Source organism: Gymnoscopelus microlampas, assembly GCF_963454915.1.
Source record: "Gymnoscopelus microlampas genome assembly, chromosome: 7".
Lineage (NCBI taxonomy): Eukaryota > Metazoa > Chordata > Actinopteri > Myctophiformes > Myctophidae > Gymnoscopelus > Gymnoscopelus microlampas.
This window is the reverse complement of record NC_139944.1, coordinates 37264133-37285349: the sequence shown is the minus strand read 5'-3', so window position 1 is coordinate 37285349 and position 21217 is coordinate 37264133. Positions and strand designations below refer to the sequence as shown.

The following is a 21217-nucleotide window of genomic DNA, read 5'->3' as shown; positions in this document are numbered from 1 at the left end:
CTACTACTACTACTACTACTACTAGCCTACTACTACTACTACTAATAATAATAATAATAGTAAAAAAAATACCTCAAAATTTTACTTAAAATTTTCCTAAGTACAGTACTTGAGTAAATGTAAAAAAAAAAAATCAGAAAAGGCCTATTTTCATTCCAGCTAATAAAATTCACAATATCGGTTGCATATCGGTTATCGGTGACCGATATAATCCAAACCTCTCTAAAATCGGTTATCGGTATCGGTCACAAAAATCCCTATCGGTCGGACTCTAATTACCAGTGATGTTACATGAAGGCCACTGTAAGACCTTATGTCGAAGGCCATATCCTGCCATGGCTATGTACATTCAGAGGAGAAAAACAATGCATGAGGTGGCATGAAAAGGTATTAAGCATTAACATGTACATCATTGAAGCTACTTTGTGTAGACGTGAATTGAAGTAATGCTGTTGTGTGGGTGGGTCTTTAAAAGTGAAGATGGGATGTGGTTTGCTGTAGGGAGGTATTGTGCTATTGAGATTTTAAAAAAAAAATGCATGTGTGTATCTATCTATCGATCGATCTATCTATCTATCTATCTATCTATCTAACCCACCACGACAACAGATAAGTCATCTAGGCTTTTTTCATTTTTGTTATTTCATGTCATATGAAAGCAGGGAATCATAGCTACAAATACTTTTGTAAATACAGTATTCAATCAAAATACAAAATAGCAGATCTACAAGCTCACAAGGCGGCGACGCGTTGTGAGCTTGTAGATCTGCTATTTCATGACACATGTTTTGTTTGTAACTAGTGTTGCCATGTATAGTAATTATAAGCGACCTCGTTCTCTGTGAAGTTGCTTGCAAATATTACTAGTTGCTTTTTATTTGTTTTTATTATTTTGTTGTGAGCTTGTAGATCGGCTATTTCCAAATCGTCTATTTTCAAAAAGCCGATGCATATAGGTTTATAGTGCTCATATAGCCTAATAGTCACTTACATCTTTGGGCTTGTTTTCATTGACCTGGTTGCTTATTACTCTCTCGAAAATCTGGCAACCGTGTCATAGTTTATACCACCGAAGAAGAAAATGCGGAAGTGGTCGTCTTTACAAGGCCATGAAAAAGCATAATAACGTGGACTTGCGTCGATCAGTAAGTAATTAATAGCGGACAGTACTGTGTTTGGCTAAAAACAGTGTGTTTGGTAACCTCATACAAGCGCACTGTTATTTTCGATTCCACTTTTACCACACATTTAACCGTATTTACTCCAATTTGCAAATGTTCTTTGTGGTTTTGATTCCTGTGGAAATGTGTAGATTCAGGGTTAAGATGTCATGGGAAGAATGACTTAATTTTGTGATGCGCAAACATCCGTGTTTATGTGAAACTTGTGTGTTATTGCAAAGGAATTCCACGAGTGGTCTTGCACATGCGCAGTAAAGTTGTTTACATCTGAAAGAGCATTTCATCCCAGCATATGAGAACGACTGCACGTTGAATGCGAGCTGGTAAACAATTGTGCATGGAAAATGGTCATTTTGTGTGTTATTTTATTATACATGTTGTTTGCGTAGTTTTAATAGTATTTTCCATTTGTGTGTTTTCTGTTTACAGTTAAATAACCTACTGCAACAGCGACTTACAATGCTTATCTTTAGCACCCACTTTAAGGAGAGCTAATGTGTGTAGTTTCTCTTGGGCTGGCTGAGGCTATCAGATACTGTACCAAGTATTAGTAGTTTAGTAACCGTGTGTGTGTGTGTGTGTGTGTGTGTGTGTGTGTGTGTGTGTGTGTGTGTGTGTGTGTGTGTGTGTGTGTGTGTGTGTGTGTGTGTGTGTGTGTGTGTGTGTGTTAATAAATTACCAAAAGTCAGTATCGGTTTTGCGTGTTTTTATGTGTAGTTGTTGTGTTGTAGTTTGAGTGTTTTACGCCAAATCTACTACGTGTATTCGTCCCTGGACCGAAGGGAATAGCTTGAGTTAGGTTGAGCTCAGATATCGGTACAGTTATTTAACAGTCAGCCCGTGCGACGAGGAAAGTACGGAGATTGGTGTTGTTCACGTGAGGAGTGCTAGGCTAGCTCGACGTCGTGGGTCTCTTGTCGACGAGCGTCGTGGGAGAGGCGAAACGTAATCATCTCTGCCAAACCAACCCCCACGAGACGAGAGGGACTTCGGTTCCGAGTCGGACAAGCAACGTGGAGGACGTGCGGGAGAGCCAGCTGTTCATCAAAGAGCGGAGCAGAGCGGAGCGACCCATTCCGAGAGGAGGACGCGCTCGGTTGGCCGACAACAATTACCAAAGCAACATCATCAAAAAAGAAATGTGTGCTTTTTGCAATGTGTGATTTTTGCATTTGACTGTGCTGTTGTCGGACGATGAGACGAATTAGTTTAGAACTGTGCATGATAGCACTGAAGGCTAACAATATTAAAATATTCTGTTACAAATGGTCCGGAATTCCACATGTAGCCTACTAGAGTTTCACAAGTACAAAAGTATTGGCTTCATAATGTACGTAAAGTATCAAATGTAAAAGTAGTCATTATGCACAATGTCCCATTTTCAAGTGGTAACATGTAGCCTAGCCTATAAAAAATATGTTTTAAACTGCCCATGTACAAGCTGACCTCATGGCACCAAAGCTAATTGTGTGTACGGGTATTTCAAGGGCTGGCAGAGAATAACGCTTAGTTTATCGTAGTTTAAGTTGCGTTGTCAGCTCCACATCTGCTATTTGCAAACATTTTTGTACTTTGGGTACTGTAAGCCCATTTAAATACTAATAGTTTTACTGAAGCACATTATTATCTCCGAATCCTTTCTCATCATGCAGTACTTGTACATTGCAGTATTGATACTTTTACTTAAGTAAAACATTCGATGACTTCTTTCCACCATGCCATTTCATTTATATTTGAATCACGTCAGTTTGCAATGCAATTCATAACTAAAGGTCTATAAACCTGTGTGATATAGTGACGTTATGAAGTACTGCTAACTGGGAAAGCAGCCCGTCCAGCAGGGGCCATTCACACACTCTCTATGTTGTCTTGACAATGACGTTGGCTGTAGTACCCCGGATGCGATGTTACAAACAGATGACCTGAATGTTGTGGTTGTCCTATGCTAAACAACACATACAGTAACGTAAAAAGGAATACATAGGTTTGATGACAGGAAATTCATTTATATACTATTGCTATAAAACAACAAAGCTAGCCTACATGTTTAAGGTGACATTACACTTATGCTATTGTGCTCCACTATGTTTTCACATTTCAATGTGTAAACATACAGATGCATTTACTATGTCCATGTGTATGATGCGACAGATTGAATAGCATGTTATTGACTTCATTGATGCAAAACATTTTGTATAAGTGATTAATGTCCCTGAATGGGTTTGAGCCTTATTGTTGTTGTAATGTGTGAACATGATGGCGCTCACAAATTGTGCATTTTGAGACTCGGGCGGAATGCAGTGATTCCGTGCCGCCACGTTAATATTGGAGCGTCGGGTTTATATCCTTAACCCAGCCAGGTTGTGTAGCCTACATAACTCTCTATGACATAACTCCATAACATAGGACAAGCTACTGTAAGTTTGTAGACCTCAGTGTCCATGAAAAGAATGTCGGGGCTCCCGAAATTTATCTCGCAGAATCTCTGCTGCGCTGAAAATAGCAGATCCACAAGCTCACAACGCGTCGCAATGGGACCTGTTGTGAGCTTGTAGATCTGCTATTTTCAAATAGCCAACGCAGCCATGCAGATCTGCAAGCTTAACCGAGTGACTGTTAAAGCAGTTTGTTTAAATTACTTTATAAAATGTTATATTTTCACAGGGATTATTTATTAGTGTAGATATACATTTTGGAGTGGATATATGTGTCCAGATGCCTGTCAGACCGTCTGCGCCGCAGGTCTAAAATGGAATAAACGGGCGCAGGCAACGTCAACGACTGGTCTCGACCAGACGTGAGATCTCAGCGTAAAGTAGGATGAAGGCCACGTCAGGATATATTGATAAATGCCGAAAGGTGCGGTAATATCGCCGTACGTTCATTATTCGGGCTGCACCGCGTTGATAAATGAGGGCCACTGTGCCTTCCTTCCGCCAGACAGCTTTTTGTGTATTTACTATGAATATCGCCCCTATACTTAAGGCTGACAAATAACGTAATACACATCCATTCTCTCTACGTCCTGCGTGTCTGGAGGATGTTGGGTCTTTTGAGCAATTGAGCCAATGTGTATTCTCAGAATCTCATTTCACACTCGAGTGTGAAATGTGTCTGTCTGTGTCCCTCATTCACAGAACCGGTTTTCTACGTCATGACATAAGCGCACAATATAAACAGCACACACATGTCCTGGCCTCGTTCTCTTCATTTTTGATTGTTGAGACAGCAGAGAGGCAGCAATGGCACCAGCGTAAAAAAAAAAGTTTGTCCAGAGCAAACTCATCGACGCGAGGACGCCTAAACGAACGGTAGCCACCGCGATCGACCGCCTAAACCACTTTCAGGACAAGCTGCTTCAGGCTGCAGCATCAGTCCTGCTTGGTAAAATAAAGGCTGAACTCAGTGGACATTGGACAATATTTTGCAATAGGCCTACTCGCGTATAAAGATTTCCCGCTTTCCAAACGGGAACTAGTTGCAGTTTGTATTCGATTCATGGAGGATGGAGGACTCATCAAAGAGCGGGCAGTGGAATTTATTGACACCGCGGATTTAACTGCACGGTGCATCACAAAGCGCTCCTAAAAGAAACCAATCATCTACCAACTATTGTAGGCTACCCGTGTCTAAGATAAAACATAAACATGTAGGTCGCCTACATAGGCTACTTTGGTAAATCAATCTGGTTATTTGAAGAGGAGGTTATTCAACTCTCCAGCTGTCTATCTGCGACTCTCTCCCCCCCTTGCGCTTCAACTACATGCAAAAAGGCCGTTCGCAGCTCGCGATGCTTAAATGAAGAAATGTGCACGGAAAATCATCTAAAACTATGCGAAATAAACCCCAAGAAATATCAAAAATAAAAGCGGGGCTTTATTGTGGCTTAAATAGATTCAAGTCGACACTTATTAATGTTTTGGTGCATTCTATAATTTAATACAAAATTCTGATGCCTCTCTGCAGAGTGATACGGCATGAAGTGTGTAGAGGGGAGGGCGGGGCTTTAGGCTGCGTGGACACTGGTGTTGGAACAATGGCGGCGGTGCAAACATGTTCAGATGTGAGAGGGGGCATGTTCAGACCTGAGAGGGGGCGTCTCCCTGCATGAAGCCAGCAACCAATCGGTGTTTGGAGCAAAGAGGGGGCGTCGCCCTGCATGAAGCCAAGTTGCAGCAACCAATCGGTGGCAACGAAGCAATGACGACGCGTTCCAGACCCTTTTTTAGCAAGACCGCCCCCTTTTTCCCACAAACAGAGAGTCCCTGACCAAATCACGCCCCGTTACGCCCCTTTTTCGCCTAAGCCACCTCCTCTCTTTATATAGCTCGAGAGGTTAACTCCTACATACCTCAGACGCCTTTCATCTCTGTCTATAGAGGACGGCTCGCTTCGCTTGAGCCGTCCTAAAAAGGGGAACTGTGAACGACACACCGTTCCCTTCCGGACGTGACTTAACGAAAGACAGTTCACCGGACATCTCATACCCAGGATTTAGAAGAATTGTTTAGCCTTACAACCGAACCTATTCCCAACTCCCACCTTCTTGTGGCAATCACAAAGAATCAGCACACACACACACACACACACACACACACACACACACACACACACACACACACACACACACACACACACACACACACACACACACACACACACACACACACACACACACACACACACACACACTTTAACCATTTATTTATGTCCACACAAAGGAGAGAATACAAGAACACAAATATTATAGGTGCAGTAAGGTTACATTTACAAAATCATGGCATATGTCTTCATGATACAATACGCATGTCACCCAGTACTCTCAGTAGTATGGGTATAAGTAACAGTGTCTCCGCCATATATGGCAGGCAGCTGCCACACACGCACGCACGCACGCACGCACGCAGGCACGCAGGCAGGCATGCACGCACGCACACATTATTATACATGTTGCACACACATTATTATACATGTTGTTGCAATATTTGCTAAATCAGCATGTTGATTAATGGTTACTTATGTTTGGTGGCATTTGAGTACAAGGACAGGTCTTATCACAAAACCTTAACCTGTACATGTCAGTGTTTTTTTTCTTCAGTAGATTATGTTCCATGTCTGTAAATGCATAATAATAAATGCACTCAACAACCTGCCTCCTCCCAACCTCTCTGACCTCATCATGTCCCCTCCCATTCCCTCAGGTCTGGTGATGCCCGACCAAGCACCCAACGTGGGGCGATGAGGCCTTTTCTGTTGCTGCCCTCTCCCTATGTAATGCATTCGCCAAAACCATCCTATATATATTATTAATTGACTAATGGGAGGACTGAATGCAGCTACGCCCAAATATGGAGTGTGTTGTTTAACAATCAAGGTGTCGTCATGGCATCTTACAGCATATGCATGTTCTGTAAAACTGATATAGAACTCTCAACAGACTTCAGAAGCTTTATAAACCATGTACAAATGTACAAGGAATGTATCTTGGTGCAGGTAACACAAATGACAGAAATTCATTCAGAGATTAAAAGATAACTCAACATAAATATAGCCGCAAAGCAGCGGTTTGGACAGTGGTTATCTTCGTCAGGCCGAAGGCCGGGACGGAGATGTTTTCGCCCGTCTGTGTGTGTGTGTGTGTGTGTGTGTGTGTGTGTGTGTGTGTGTGTGTGTGTGTGTGTGTGTTTGTGTGCGCACGTGCGCGTGTGTGCGTGTGCGTGCGTGCGTGCGTGCGTGTGCGTGTGTGTGGCGGGGGGGTGCAGAGCTCATCTCCAAAACGCTGCAGCATCAGCACCATACTTTTTGTGTGTGTTGCCAGTAGCAACTTGAAAACGAAAATGCAAGCACTGGTGAAAAGAAACTTCAGACAGGCTATGGTTTCTTTCATCGGTTGCACAGCTCTGAACAGAATCCAGTAAAACAAAATCCCCAGCGCTCACTAAAGTCCTTTTAGGCTCTCTTTATTTCATGACCCAGAAGCAGCAATGTGGACGTTTTGGCCGGAGCCTTCCTCAGCGTGAATGTTATCATGTGAATATTATCACACTGATGCAGGCTCCAGCTGAGACGTCTGCGTTGCTGGGTCATGAAATAAAGAGAGACACATAAACCCTATGGTTGACCGTAGTTCCTCAGGACTTTCTATACTAGTGTATTTTCAGTGCGTGCGTGCGTGCGTGCGTGCGTGCGTGCGTGCGTGCGTGCGTGTCACACAAAGCCACCAATATTGTAATTTCAACATTTTGTCTTGTCAATCCACTTGACCTCCACTGGGTCACATACTGTATTGCTTGTGAGTGTGTGCTATACATATACTATTATGCTTTGTGCAACATTATGCTATGCCATATACTGTACCTTATCATTAGTCATATAGTTTTAGGTCATTTCACACTATCTTATCCCTTTCTGTTACTGTCATGAGTCATGACCAATCCCCACCACCCATTTTCCTTTGATGGCATGTAGCAACTTCCGTTTCTAGTTGTTGTAAAATCTCGAGACATTGCCTATAAAAAGAGCTAGATGTTTCTGGCATTTCCAGCGATCATCATCATTCAGAGGTTGTAAGGTCAACTTGCAGGTATGGATGGTTATTTTCTTCTTTGATCTGCCCAGAATAAGGTGCATTTATTTTCCTGAGCTTTTAGTTATTGGCAGAGAGAGTTTATACTGTACTTAATAATACTGGAAGTTGTCATTTGGGATCAGTAGATTTTATGTGGCATCTTGGCTGTTTTTGAAATATTTTTATTTCTTGTTATTGACATTCCTATGATAGCTATTTTGCCCGGCAATGAAAATTCTTAACAAGGTTATGCATAATGATTAGAATAATTACGATGATTAATGTCCGTACAGCCTGGCTATTATGGATTGAACTGGAATATTGTGTCATAATACATTCAAGCATCTTCAATGGATCAAAATCCCCATTGCAGTTAGAACTGCAGATTCACTCCCAATTTGCTGCCGTAATCTCTCCTCTTCAGACCCCACCTTAGCCCGTAGCACTTGACCTAGTCTTGACGACCAATCAGAGTTATGCAAAGGTTAAAATGGAATTTAGATAGCATGTTATTTAGACAGATGCTAGGTTCTATGTTTCCTGGTATAGCTTCATTGTACAGTTTATTATGTTTGATTGTTTCTTGTTTAAACTGATGCTGATCATAGGTTCTTGGATTTGATTGTAAATCTTACTGTATATATTGACAAATCTTATATCTCCTCCTCTGGTGTCTTAGAGACTTCAAGATGACCAAGTTTACTGTCCTAGCAGGTACATTTCACCAAAATCATAGCCTCAAGGAATTATAAATACTGTAAATTACCATATGCTACAGTACTGTCTGTCCGGATCTAACATTCATAGCTACTGTTTTCTGTTTTTTCTCACCCCCCCCCCTCCTTAGGCTTGTGCTTGGCGATGTGCCAGCTGGGTAAGTCTAAGATGTTATTTTAGGTATAAGGTGTAAAATAACATCTGCTTCTGCGGCAAGTTGCATAACTCTTCATTCTCACGTTTACCTTAAAATTTTAGGTTTAACATTTACTGTTAATGACTGTTATGAAACTACATGTCTAATAAACAAGTAAGTAAACAGCATAATAGATAAATAAATGAATAGATAAATAACCCCCACAACCGTTTTTCTTCCAATTCCAGCCACTGCCTCCAAAATGGTGTGCTACTTCACTAACTGGTCGCAGTACAGACCTGGGGATGGGAAATACATGCCCCAGAATGTGGACCCCTTCCTGTGCACCCATTTGATTTATGCATTCTCCATCATCAACCCTAACAATGAACTGATCACCTATGAATGGAATGATGAGGTTCTCTACAAGACCTTCAATGGCTTGAAGAAAAAGTAAGCAGGTGCCATTTAATACAAAGTACAGTACAGTATATAGATACACAGTAAAATCCAGATTTCACTGTTCCTGTGTTTGAATCTGTTTTACCTGACAAACTTATATTTCTGTAAGTTATTTTTTTTAAAATATGAAATACAAAAGTGTCGAGTTAGCGTATTCACACATTGTATAAACAATTGTCACATAAAAACTAAAAATGTATGTTATACTGCTGTTGCTGATGTAATGAATACCTACAGTAGCCTGTCTGTTACTTCACAGGAATCCTGAGCTGAAGACTCTGCTGGCCGTGGGTGGATGGAACTTTGGTTCAACCCAGTGAGAATCCTTTTCATTCTTGTTACAGAATTATGTTACCAACACCAACACCTGTACTTGTACTTAAATTTAAGGCAGAAATAGGACAATGAAGTATTCATATTAACCACATTAATCCTGCATGGTGACTCTATGTTGTCAATCTAGGCAAAAATCCTCAAAAGTAACCTACAGTATCAGCCTATCCTCCTATCATTTTACAAACCTCTGTAGTGGTGTAGTGCATGGTGAGGCCAAAATTGGTTCTGCCCGGTTCTCCTCAGTGGCTGGAGCAATTGATCTGAATTTGCACACAGCCATTGACCATTACCATGCCCATGGAACTGCGAAGCCCGTTTTTCGATATCACCAAATCTCAGCTGTTTATGAGCATTTTTGTGCAAAACACTGTCGCCATGGTTACGGGGCTGCCCAGCTATGGGAGGAACTGCCTCCCGGGTTGCCAGATCATGTGCACATATACCCCCACGGATAGGTCGACCGGGTATGGACTAGTATGCTTAATTTATACTCCTTTGTATGCCTTGAGCTTGTAGATTAGCTATTTTTGCCACAAGACACCGTCTTATGACAAAGTATAAATCAGGTTTAAGTGGTTAAAGTACCGGCTTAATAAGGCATCAAAGACACATTAATATTATGCTTATGCATCCCCAATCATTTTTTAGCTGAAGAAAGAAAATTATATTCACATTTTGTTTATAGGTTCTCCATCATGGTGTCCAATGCTGCCAACCGTCAGAAGTTCATCCAGTCAACCATCAGATTCCTGAGGACTCATGGCTTTGATGGTCTGGATCTGGACTGGGAGTATCCTGGTTCCCGTGGAAGTCCACCTCAGGACAAGCAGAGGTTCACTCTGCTCTGCAAGGCATGGGCGCCCTGACTCTTATTGTCAAATTCTTCACAAAGGATGACAGCACCAATTCACTCTTTTAGATCTGACAAACTGTGGTTCAAATTTACAGGAGCTGGTTGCTGCCTACGCGGCTGAGGCTGCAAAGACTGGAAACAGCCAGCTCATGCTGACAGCTGCTGTGTCTGCAGGAAAGGGAACCGTTGATGCTGGATATGAGATCGCTGAGATTGCAAAGTAGGTTGTTGTGTAATTTGAACAAAAATGTAACTTTTTGCAAGAAAATGATAGGGTTTGTCAGCATATACCTTTTATACCTGTTTATTGTGTTTCTCCAGGTATCTGGACTTTATTAACGTGATGACCTATGACTTCCATGGAACTTGGGAGCAAGTTACTGGACACAACAGCCCACTGTACCGTGGCTCTCAGGACAAGGGTGAACTCATCTACTTCAACACTGTAAGGATGGCAAAACATCAGCATAATAGATGATATCGTTATAATTTTAATGATCTGTATCCTGTAACCTTGGTACTTTAATTTAAGGTCAATAGTGAACATTCACTGTTCAGACAACAGTTCGGGCATATATACGTATACTGTCCTCTATATTGCTAAGCCTTCCACGTCAATCTCAGGATTATGCCATGAAGTACTGGAGGGACAAGGGAACCCCAGCGGAGAAGCTGATGTTGGGTTTCGCCACTTACGGCCGCACCTTCCGTCTGACGACATCAAACACCGGTGTTGGAGCCCCAGCTGGAGGTGCCGCATCAGCTGGACCATACACACGGGAAGCTGGCTTCTGGGCCTACTATGAGGTTAATGTCTAAATAAACACAATTATGAAAAACATAATTCTAATTATTAGTAGCAGATCTATTTAGTAGGTCTGACAAGAGAATGAAAAGGTCACAGATCTATTTTGCATACAGTAAGATAAGATTAGAATCCAACACTGTTCTTTTTAGTTCCTTTGATGTGGTTAGGGATTACATACAGTATATGTCGGTTATACTATATCCCTAACTTTCCTTTTTTTGTGGTTCACATATAACCACAAAGGTATTTAAAAATGAAATATCTTTATTTTGTTTCTTTCAGATCTGCACCTTCATGGAGGGCGCCGCCCTGCAGTGGATTGACGACCAGAAGGTTCCCTATGCCGTCAAGAACAACGAGTGGGTTGGCTTTGATTCCAAGGAGAGCTTTGCAATCAAGGTTGGTAGAAAACGAATTTATTCCCATGGCAATAACTCAATTAAACAAGATACAGTACAGTAGCCATGGGGAAATGTGGGATAGGGGATGATATACATGGACTACTATAGGGATATAAAACACATAGACACATGGAGGATGTCGTCACTGTCGGGTGGAAACCTTGTATGTCCAAAACTGTTACTTTTCAGGAAATGGAAAAAATAACCTGTGTTCCAATGCTTCCAATGTAGTTGAAATATGGAGATATGAGGTTTCTACCCAACAGTAACGATATGCACTATTATAGGTCTATTTATTAATTAGATTTTGTTTACAATTGTTGGTAGACAGTTGACATGTACTGTACCTTACATGTTTGGCTTACCTGTGATCATTTATGTTGGCTGCCACAGATGAGTTTTGATTACAGTTTTGTTGATTTGATTGCATTTAAATGATCTACAGTATATGTACTTTAGGCTACTGTGTTGTAGCACTAATTGCCTCTCAGAGGACATTAAAGTGGTGTAAGTCTAAGTCTGCGATTCTGCGACAAACTAGCGTCATGTCCAGGGAGTGTACTTGTACATCATGGCAGGTAGATGTACTTGTACATCAAGCCGCCTCACGCTACAGAAACAGGAGATAGGGTCCAACTCCTGTCCTATGATATAAATCTAAGTGGTATGTCTTCACACTATATATAAGTGTAGTAGTGTGATATCAAGTCCACCAGTGTACCATTTGTGTCTATGGTATGGAGAGGACACTACGATAGAAGAAAATCTGCTGCTCATTGGTCAGTCAGTAATGTTGTTATCCTGCAATCTACAGGTTCAATACATGAAAGACAACAACTTTGGTGGTGCCTTTGTGTGGGCCCTGGATCTGGATGACTTTAAGGGAGACTTCTGTGGTGAGGGAAACCACCCTTTGCTGGGCCATCTGCGCAGCCTTATTAATTCTGGTAAGCAGAGTTGTTTCTCATCTTTCTTTCTGTGTTCATAAATGTTGCACAATGAGAGGTGACAAGGAATTTGATTACGTTTTCAAGATTCAAGATTCAAGAAGTTTTATTTGTCACTGACTTATACAGGTACAAGCAGCGAAATGTTGTTGGGACTTGTCCTGCAGATTGTGCTACATACATATAACGAAAATGTTAAAACAAGAAAAAAATAATAGAATGACTATAACGAAAAGCAATATATTAATAATAATAATTTAGAGTTAAGCCCATAACACTTAAATATTGCACAATGAGAGGAATATGGTTAAGTGTTAACACTTTACTTAAATGTTGCACAGGACGAGGAGTATACATATTTGAGGGATTTAATACTCCCATAATATCTCAGTAAAACATGCACTTTCTGCTCCTCTCAATCTCTCAGATCTGCCTCCAACCCCAACCACAACCTCCAAACCTGTGGTTACCACCCCTAAGCCAACCACTGCCTCAACCTCCAAACCCGTCACAACCAAACCAGTCACAACCAAACCCGTCACAACGCCACCTGTTCCAGGGAAGGACTTTTGCAAAGGGTTAGCTGATGGAATCTATGCTAACCCAGAGGACAGGGGCAGCTACTATGTGTGCGCAGGTGGCAGAACCTACCTGAGGCCATGTGGAGTGGGCACTGTCTTTGAAGACAGCTGCAAGTGCTGTGTGTGGCCCTGAGCATTAGGCACATCAGATGAGTCGTTTGCTTGGTGCTAAAAGTCTCTTGGAAAATTACTTAATTTCTGTTATGTAGACAATATGTAGTAAACGTGATATAGTTTAGAGAATAGACTTGTAGTTGACATTTTTGTGAAATTTGTATTTAATTGCATAAGAATAAAAATATTTATCATATTGGTGGAAGTTTATTTATTTAACCGATGCAAGTATTTTTCACACAAACTTTTGCTCATACAAGTGATTTACTACTTTGTAAGTCCTACATCGCTCTCTAATTCGTCCTCAGCTGCATATCCAGTCCTCTTGATCCTCCATACATCTGGCTTTCATCAGTACTTTCCAGAGTTGTTATATTGAGCAAAGAAATAATTTATTTTTCGAATATTGTGCACTTTTGTAAATGAACCAGCAAAAGGAATTGGCCAAATACATAATGTAGCTGGAATATGCCTTCTGCATTTAACCCATACTAACTATTAGGAGTAGTAGGTTTCAGTGCCTTGCTCAACGACAAATGCATGATGCCAGGAGCAACCGGGATCGAACCGCTAACCTCCCAATTCTCGGACACCCCCTCCTACTCCTCACCAGATAAAAATGCAGACGACTATTGGGCAGGCAGCAATGTATAGTAATAATAATAATAATGATAATTAAAAAAATTATAGCACTTTTCATGAAACCCAAGGACGCTTTACATGAACAAAACTAGAAAAAGTGCTCCTCGGAGCACAGGTCTCCGCCAGGTCAGGTAGGTTATTGTGGCCTCCTGGTGGCGCTATAATAGGCCAATGTGAAAAGGGTGCCATTTCTTCTTAGGCATTTCAATTGGACACTGCATTCATGATTTGAGGCATTTTGTTCCAAATGTGTTTTGCTAAATTAGACCTGCTGGTGGTGCTATAACAGGCTAATGTGAAAAGGGTGGCATTTCTTCCTCGGCCTTGTGGGAATGTGCGTGCAAAATGTCACGGATAATGCACGCTGTGTTCACGTTTAGAGGCATTTTGTTCAAAACTGACCTCTCCTGCTAACTTTGGAAGCCAATGTTAGCCAATTAGGATGGAATATGAAAAATCGGCTATATGACTATAAAGATATTGTGTACCGATTTGCGCGATTTTTGGACAGAATCTGTAGGAGTGATATCAAAAAATTGTTTTGCAGAAATCGGCCTCCTGGTGGCGCTCTAAAAGGCAATGGTTTTTCCTTGGCCTCTAGGGAGTGTGCGTGCAAAGTTTCACGCAGATCGGTGCAGTTATAGGTAAAAACACAAAACGGCGTGTTATAGCGCCACCGTGAGGCTGATTTGAAAAAGTTCAAGTGGCATTTCTTCCTCGGCCTAGTGGGAATGTGCATGCAAAATTTCACAGAAATCACAGGCTGCGTTGATGATTTGAGGCATTTAGTTCAAAACAAACCAATTCCTGCAAACTTTGAAAGCCAATCTTAGCCAATCAGGATGGAATATGGAAAATCAGACAGATCCGTGTTGATCACAAGACTATAGAGATACTGTGTACCGATTTGCGTGAGGTTTAGACAAAATCTGTAGGAATTATATCCAAAAATGTGTTTTGCACAAATCGGCCTCCTGGTGGTGCTATTATTGGCTAATCTGAAAAATACGGGCCAGAGGTTCAGCTTTGGCATCCAGGGAGTGTGTGTGCACAGTTTCGCAGCGTCCGGGCCAACGGTGCCGGAGATTAGCTGTTCACAGACAGACACACACACACACACACACACGGACGGACGGACGGACGGACGGACGGACGGACGGACAGGGTGCAAAACATACTCTCTCGCCATGCCTTTCGGCCTGGCGGAGACAATAAACACACTAGCTGCCAAAAGCCTACAGACTTAAAAGAGTCCAATGAATCTCCATACAATTTAGGTATTTAACAGACACTCTTAATTTAGAGCGTCTGCTCTGGGGAGGAAGTTCCAGAAAGTTCCAGAAAAAGTTCCACATGGTAGGGGCTGCCACACTGAAAGCTCTATCGCCGAAGGTCCGCTTATTGGTACGAGGGATGAGAGGAGCCCCAAGTCAGAAGACCACAGATTCTGTCATGGGTATAACCATGGAGAGAAGGTCTGTGGTGATGGGAAACTTAATTGGAAGCCAGGGGAGGTGCAAAGGTGGGAGTGATGGCTTGGTATGGGCGAGCACTCTGGCAGCTGAGTTCTGCACATATACTGCTGTCTGTCCAGGGCTTTGTTGGGGAGCAAACAGAACAGGACACTATAGGCGGATTTCCATTGGCATGGTACCACACCACACCACACCACACCGACCACCACAGCAGCGGTTTCCACTACAACGAAGTGGGTAGAGTGGTGTGTAAGTGGTACTAAACTGGTGCCTAAAAAGTACCCAGTCCTGGGTAGGTCTGAGCTAGGCCAAGCTGGGCCACATGCACAGGTGATTTGCATTTGTATACAGGACAGTTGGCCACTCACCTACATTCCATTGTTAGGCAAAAATTTACATTACAAATGAGTGTGAATGACCGGAGTCTGCTACTCATACCTGTGGATTTGAGCAGGGGTACTTTTGTGTAATGGAAACACTAGATAATTTGAAGCGGTGCGGTTCTGGTCTGGTATATGCTGGACTGGACTGGTCTATAAGCCGTAATGGAAAAAGGGCTTATTACACTAGTCCACTAGTGGATTTGGTAACAGATTTGATGTGAGATTCATAAGAGAGGGTATTCATGTACAGTACATGCCATGTAAACAATACTTCATGATCAATGGTCAGGGTCCAATATTTCAATGTCAATCTTGTCGCATTGTCAGTTACCAATCTTGGAGCAAATTTAAGGCAGTAGCATGTATAATGCCGTTGTAGCATAGATATTATTAATTTGACAGGACCCTGTAGCAATTTTGCTTTATATTATTAATATTGGCCAATACATGTCACTATAACTTAGCAATTTTAAATCAACTTGGAAATATATTTGATTTATATTTGTATTCAAAGGCCAAGTGTGTTTAATAGGCCAAAAACATTACTAAAAAACTAAAGTAAATGTAATGGTCAAAAAGTATAATCCATAAGGTTTCATAGTTATCTATTCATGTTGATCAATATATTAGAGAGAACAACTTATTTACCAGTCACTAATGCTCTGAGAGTGCTGCATGGTCTTTTACACCAAGTAAATTATTTACTAATTTAGGTCAGACTTAACATTATCTTATCAGATCATGTACCCATTTTTATAACCCCCCACTCACACAAGTTATCAATTAATTACTTTACAATCCCTCCCTCACTTGTCCTGAATCAATAGTATAAGAAGCTAAATATAACTGCTATTCACTGGTATTTCATCTGATGAAGGTTCTGAGGTAAGCTTGGGGAAAAATCATCAGGATCGACAAACTTTATGTAACATTTTCACTAGGTTTTCAGGACAACTTAGAAGTTATATGCTAATTAAACTGAGACTTAAGTAATGTTATATCTGGGAGAAATACTTACTACTGTATATTACTGATACAGTATACAGTATATCAGATGGTTTTATGTCTTGCTGTCTGTTTTCAGAGTGTAGTATACTGTACTGAGCCAATTAAGTAAGAGCAAAACCTTAAGTGTCTGAAAGTATGAGCGTACAAAAATGACCTGTAAATGTTCCTCAAACTTGACCATAATCTTTTTTCTGATTCTCATGTTTTATTCTACAGTAACATTATGACGTTTTGAGATTTAATATCAAAATGACCAGACTCACCATTATCGCAGGTAACACAAATTGCTACATTTCTGATTTTTTGCAGGTGTTGCATTCACAACAACTCTCTATGATACATGGCTTTGGAGATACTGTAGTAGACATATTCCTCAATGTTCCTAAATGACAGATTGTGTGTAATTTGTCTCTTTCCATAGGCCTATGCCTGGTGTTATGTCATCTGGGTAAGTAAAAATTCTATCGCATCAACTAAAGGCTAATTTGTCTGGAGACTTGATATGGACACTAGCAGCAAGTAAATATGTGCAGAACAATATGCATACAGTTTCACCATGTATAGCACTCAACATGACTTTTCCTAAATCTGCTCTCTTCCCTTTACAGTTTTTCACAATTGTTAACACACGTTTCTCAAAACAATAACGGCTTTCTCAAAACTGCACACCAAAACTGCAAATCTCACACACAACATGCTAAACCCTACTCTCCCTTTGCAAAATGACACTTTGCCATCAAATCTTTTAACTGTTCACAAAATGGAACTCGTGTTTTCATTTGGTACACACAGCCATATTTTCAAATGACACACACAACATGCGAAACCCTACTCTCCCTTTGCAAAATGACACTTTGCCATCAAATCTTTTAACTGTTCACAAAATGGAACTCGTGTTTTCATTTGGTACACACAGCCATATTTTCAAATGACACACACATACCATTCATTGAGTACACACAACTAAGCATGTGCTGCACTCTACCAAGCATTTACAACACACTGCAGGGAAACATTTAAAACACAATCATATAAATGGAACACACCATAAATGACAATGACTATGGAGAATGAACCATTTCTCCTTTTGTAACATGACTCAGTGTAGGCCTACTTTTTTCATAGTCAAACATAAAACAAAACACAAATATGCAGCCAAAAATGTTTTATTTCTCTACATGATTTAGGCATCAAGCCTCCGGTTCATGTCTGGCCAGAGGGCCATCCACATCATAGGCAATGTTCTCCCTGTCCAAGCAGCGTTGGAAGAAACGCCTCGAGTGGCGCATGAAGCCCTGACAGACCTCAACAGTGACTAGGGCCGCGATCGATTTTCACGATTTTTGTATAATGATATTTTTCGATTTTGAATTGGAAAAAAACATAATTTACTAATCGAGAATCGTTTGTTTTGAAAAAAACGGAAAAGAATTGGGATCGTGACCCCAACAATCGGAATCGAATCGAATCGTGAGATAGCAGAAGATTCACACCCTAACAGTGACGTTGCCACAAGCCTCCTCCATGACCTGGAGAAGTGGGACCCGGCTCTGTGGGTTCCGTTCATATACCTTCCACCTCCAAGCTCAAAAGAACTCCTCAATGGGATTCAGGAAAGGAGAATAAGGTCAAAGGTACAGAACGGAAACATATGGGTGGTCCTGGAACCACTCACGCACTGGAGCAGCCCGGTGGTGCAAATTGCTCACCAGACCTGAATGTTTAGAGATTTGACTATTTGTGAGATTGATGCTTTGAGATTTTACGTGAGAAGTGTGTGCAACAACTGAACATTGTGTAGTGTTTGGACAACAAGGTGTGTTGTAGATTGATGCTTTGAGATTTTATGTGAGAAGTGTGTGCAACAACTGAACATTGTGTGTAGTGTTTGGACAACAAGGTGATAATGTAATTGACATCAGAGTGTAAAGAAGGTAACTCAGAGTCTAATGCAGATAAGGGAGTGTGAAGTAGTGCCAAATTGGGTGGAGCGATTAATACATGAAGTTAAGGTTGTGAAAATTGTGCCGAATTTTCGCTTTTTGTGTGTTAACAATTGTGAAAAACTGTAAATTGTCAACTACAGCAATTGCCAACCACCAGATGATATGCTACTTCACCAACTGGTCCCAGTACAGACCTGATCAAGGAAAATACATGCCAAAAGATGTGGACCCTTTCGTGTGTACCACCCTGATCTATGCATTTGCCATGATCAACCATGCCAATGAAGTTGTCACCTATGAATGGAATGACGAGGTTCTCTACAAGTCCTTCAATGAACTGAAGATAAAGTAAGTAACCTCAGGTATTCAAAGTACAAACAGTAGATTTTGCTATTTTCAGAAAAAGCCAGGGAGCTTTTGTTGCTAATGTGTTGTGCATCGGAAAGCAAACTAGACTGAAGGCAAAAGAGGCCGTTTTCCTTCATCAGGTTGTACATGCGACAAACAGACTCCATAATGTAGACATAACATCAGTCTTCTCTCCTTGTCTGATTTAGAAATCCCCATCTGAGGACTCTGTTGGCTGTTGGTGGCTGGAACTTTGGCTCCAGACAGTGAGTATTCTTATATTCTTGTATGCACGACCAGCTGAAATGTTATCATGATGGTTCTTCTTTTTATTGGAATGATTTATTCTATCATATTCTTTTTATATTCTATTTTGTAGCTATAGATATAAGCTATGAACAGGATGGAACATAAGAACATATTTGCGATACCTCAACCTTCTACCCAGGTTCTCCATCATGGTGTCCAATGCTGCCAACCGTCAGAAGTTCATCCAGTCCACCATCAAATTCCTGAGGACTCATGGCTTTGATGGTCTGGATCTGGACTGGGAGTATCCTGGCGCTCGTGGAAGTCCACCTGAGGACAAGCAGAGGTTCACTCTTCTCTGCAGGGTGGGTCTTCAGCTCTGTCTTTATGTTCAATTTCACTTCTGGTTCACAACTGAGGTTCAGTTGCATCGTTTAGTTTGTAACTGTGATGCATTGTGGCATTTGCAGGAACTTGTCGTTGCCTATGCAGCTGAGGCCAAATCTACTGGCAATACTCAGCTAATGGTGACCGCTGCTGTATCTGCAGGAAAGGGAACCATTGATGGTGCATATGAAATCGCTGAGATTGCCAAGTGAGTCTGAGGTACCTCATTAGAGAAGAAGGGGACTGCTTGTATCATATAAAAGCTTTTCATAGTGATCATTTCCGTAATTTCCTCATTTGTACCCAGGGAGCTTGACTTCATCAATGTGATGACTTATGACTTCCATGGGACTTGGGAATCGTTCACCGGACACAACAGCCCACTGTACCGTGGTTCCCATGACACGGGTGACCTCATCTACTTCAACACTGTAAGGAAACGTATTGTAAGAAACATCCATAATACAACCACATCACTGTACACTTTACCGGTTGTTTTAAATCCAACCTCCTTTCCCATTTTAGGACTTTGCCATGAAATACTGGAGAGACAACGGCACCCCAGTGGAGAAGCTGAGGATGGGGTTTGCCGCTTATGGCCGCACCTTCCGTCTGACATCATCAGACACCGGTATTGGAGCCCAGGCTAGCGGCCCAGCATCAGCTGGACCATACACACGGGAAGCTGGCTTCTGGGCCTATTATGAGGTGGGTCTCGGAAATGATAACAATAATTAAATAATTCTGAGGGCAGCTAATTTGACAGACAATAACATGGAAAGACACCTATCTTATTACATAGAATTACTCTTTTCGTTTTTAGTTCCTTTTTCTTGTGACATTATAATGTGTACATGTCTGTCAGGCATATATCCTTAACTTTTGTCTTTTGTTTGTGGTTTAGATCTGTGGCTTTTTAAAAGACACCACAGTGCAGTGGATTGAAGACCAAAAAGTTCCATATGCCACCAAGAACAATGAATGGGTTGGCTTTGATACCAGGGAGAGCTATGATATCAAGGTAGGAGGCATATTATTGCCATACATTCCACACATCCATGGTGCATTTGTTAGAGCATAGTTCAGTGAATCGTTCTTTCACCTTTGTCCTTCCACCCCACAGGTCCGCTACCTGAAGGAGAATAAATTTGGTGGTGCCTTTGTGTGGGCACTAGATCTGGACGACTTTGCTGGACGATTCTGTGGAGAGGGCAACCACCCTCTGTTGTCACATCTCCATAAACTCCTTGATATTGGTAATGGAAAAGAATTTCATGAGTAGAATATATAAAATGATCTTTTAATTTACACCGTTATTCACTCAATATTACATAAATAACAATACTTTACTTTTTTTTCACTGTTCAGAGCTGCCCCCATTGCCCCCCACCACTACCCCAGAACCTGGTGCTAGCACAACCAACCCTACAACTACCACCACCACACATGCCCCAGGATCCGGTTTCTGCAATGGCAAACCAGACGGCCTCTACCCCAACCCAGATGACAAGTCCAGCTTCTACATGTGTGCAGCTGGCGTCGCCTACATTAGGCACTGTGATTCTGGCACCATCTTTGATGACAGCTGCAAGTGCTGTAACTGGCCCTGAACAATTAATGGGTGAACAAAGTTACCTTGTGTTTATTTGTGAACTCCCACAGTACTATAGAACAC

At 41.5% G+C, this 21217-nt stretch overlaps 2 protein-coding genes across 2 annotated transcripts; both read left to right on the top strand.

Moving 5' to 3' along the window:
* Nucleotides 1-8438: 8438 nt before the first annotated feature.
* Nucleotides 8439-13123, top strand: LOC311049608 (chitotriosidase-1-like; the record flags this gene model as incomplete). Its single annotated transcript, XM_084063290.1, has 11 exons — nucleotides 8439-8463; nucleotides 8597-8623; nucleotides 8851-9055; nucleotides 9324-9380; nucleotides 10086-10251; nucleotides 10349-10473; nucleotides 10575-10698; nucleotides 10878-11060; nucleotides 11344-11460; nucleotides 12277-12409; nucleotides 12837-13123. 11 exons carry the CDS (start codon nucleotides 8439-8441, stop codon nucleotides 13121-13123), a joined length of 1449 nt encoding a protein of 482 aa, XP_083919416.1.
* A 5592-nt stretch (nucleotides 13124-18715) lies between these two features.
* Nucleotides 18716-21152, top strand: LOC311049611 (acidic mammalian chitinase-like; the record flags this gene model as incomplete). The annotated part of the gene is made up of 9 exons (XM_084063293.1): nucleotides 18716-18906; nucleotides 19116-19172; nucleotides 19355-19520; nucleotides 19626-19750; nucleotides 19850-19973; nucleotides 20068-20250; nucleotides 20447-20563; nucleotides 20666-20798; nucleotides 20911-21152. The coding sequence occupies 9 exons, from the start codon at nucleotides 18716-18718 to the stop codon at nucleotides 21150-21152; spliced, it is 1338 nt and encodes a 445-aa protein (XP_083919419.1).
* Between the last annotated feature and the right edge of the window lie 65 nt (nucleotides 21153-21217).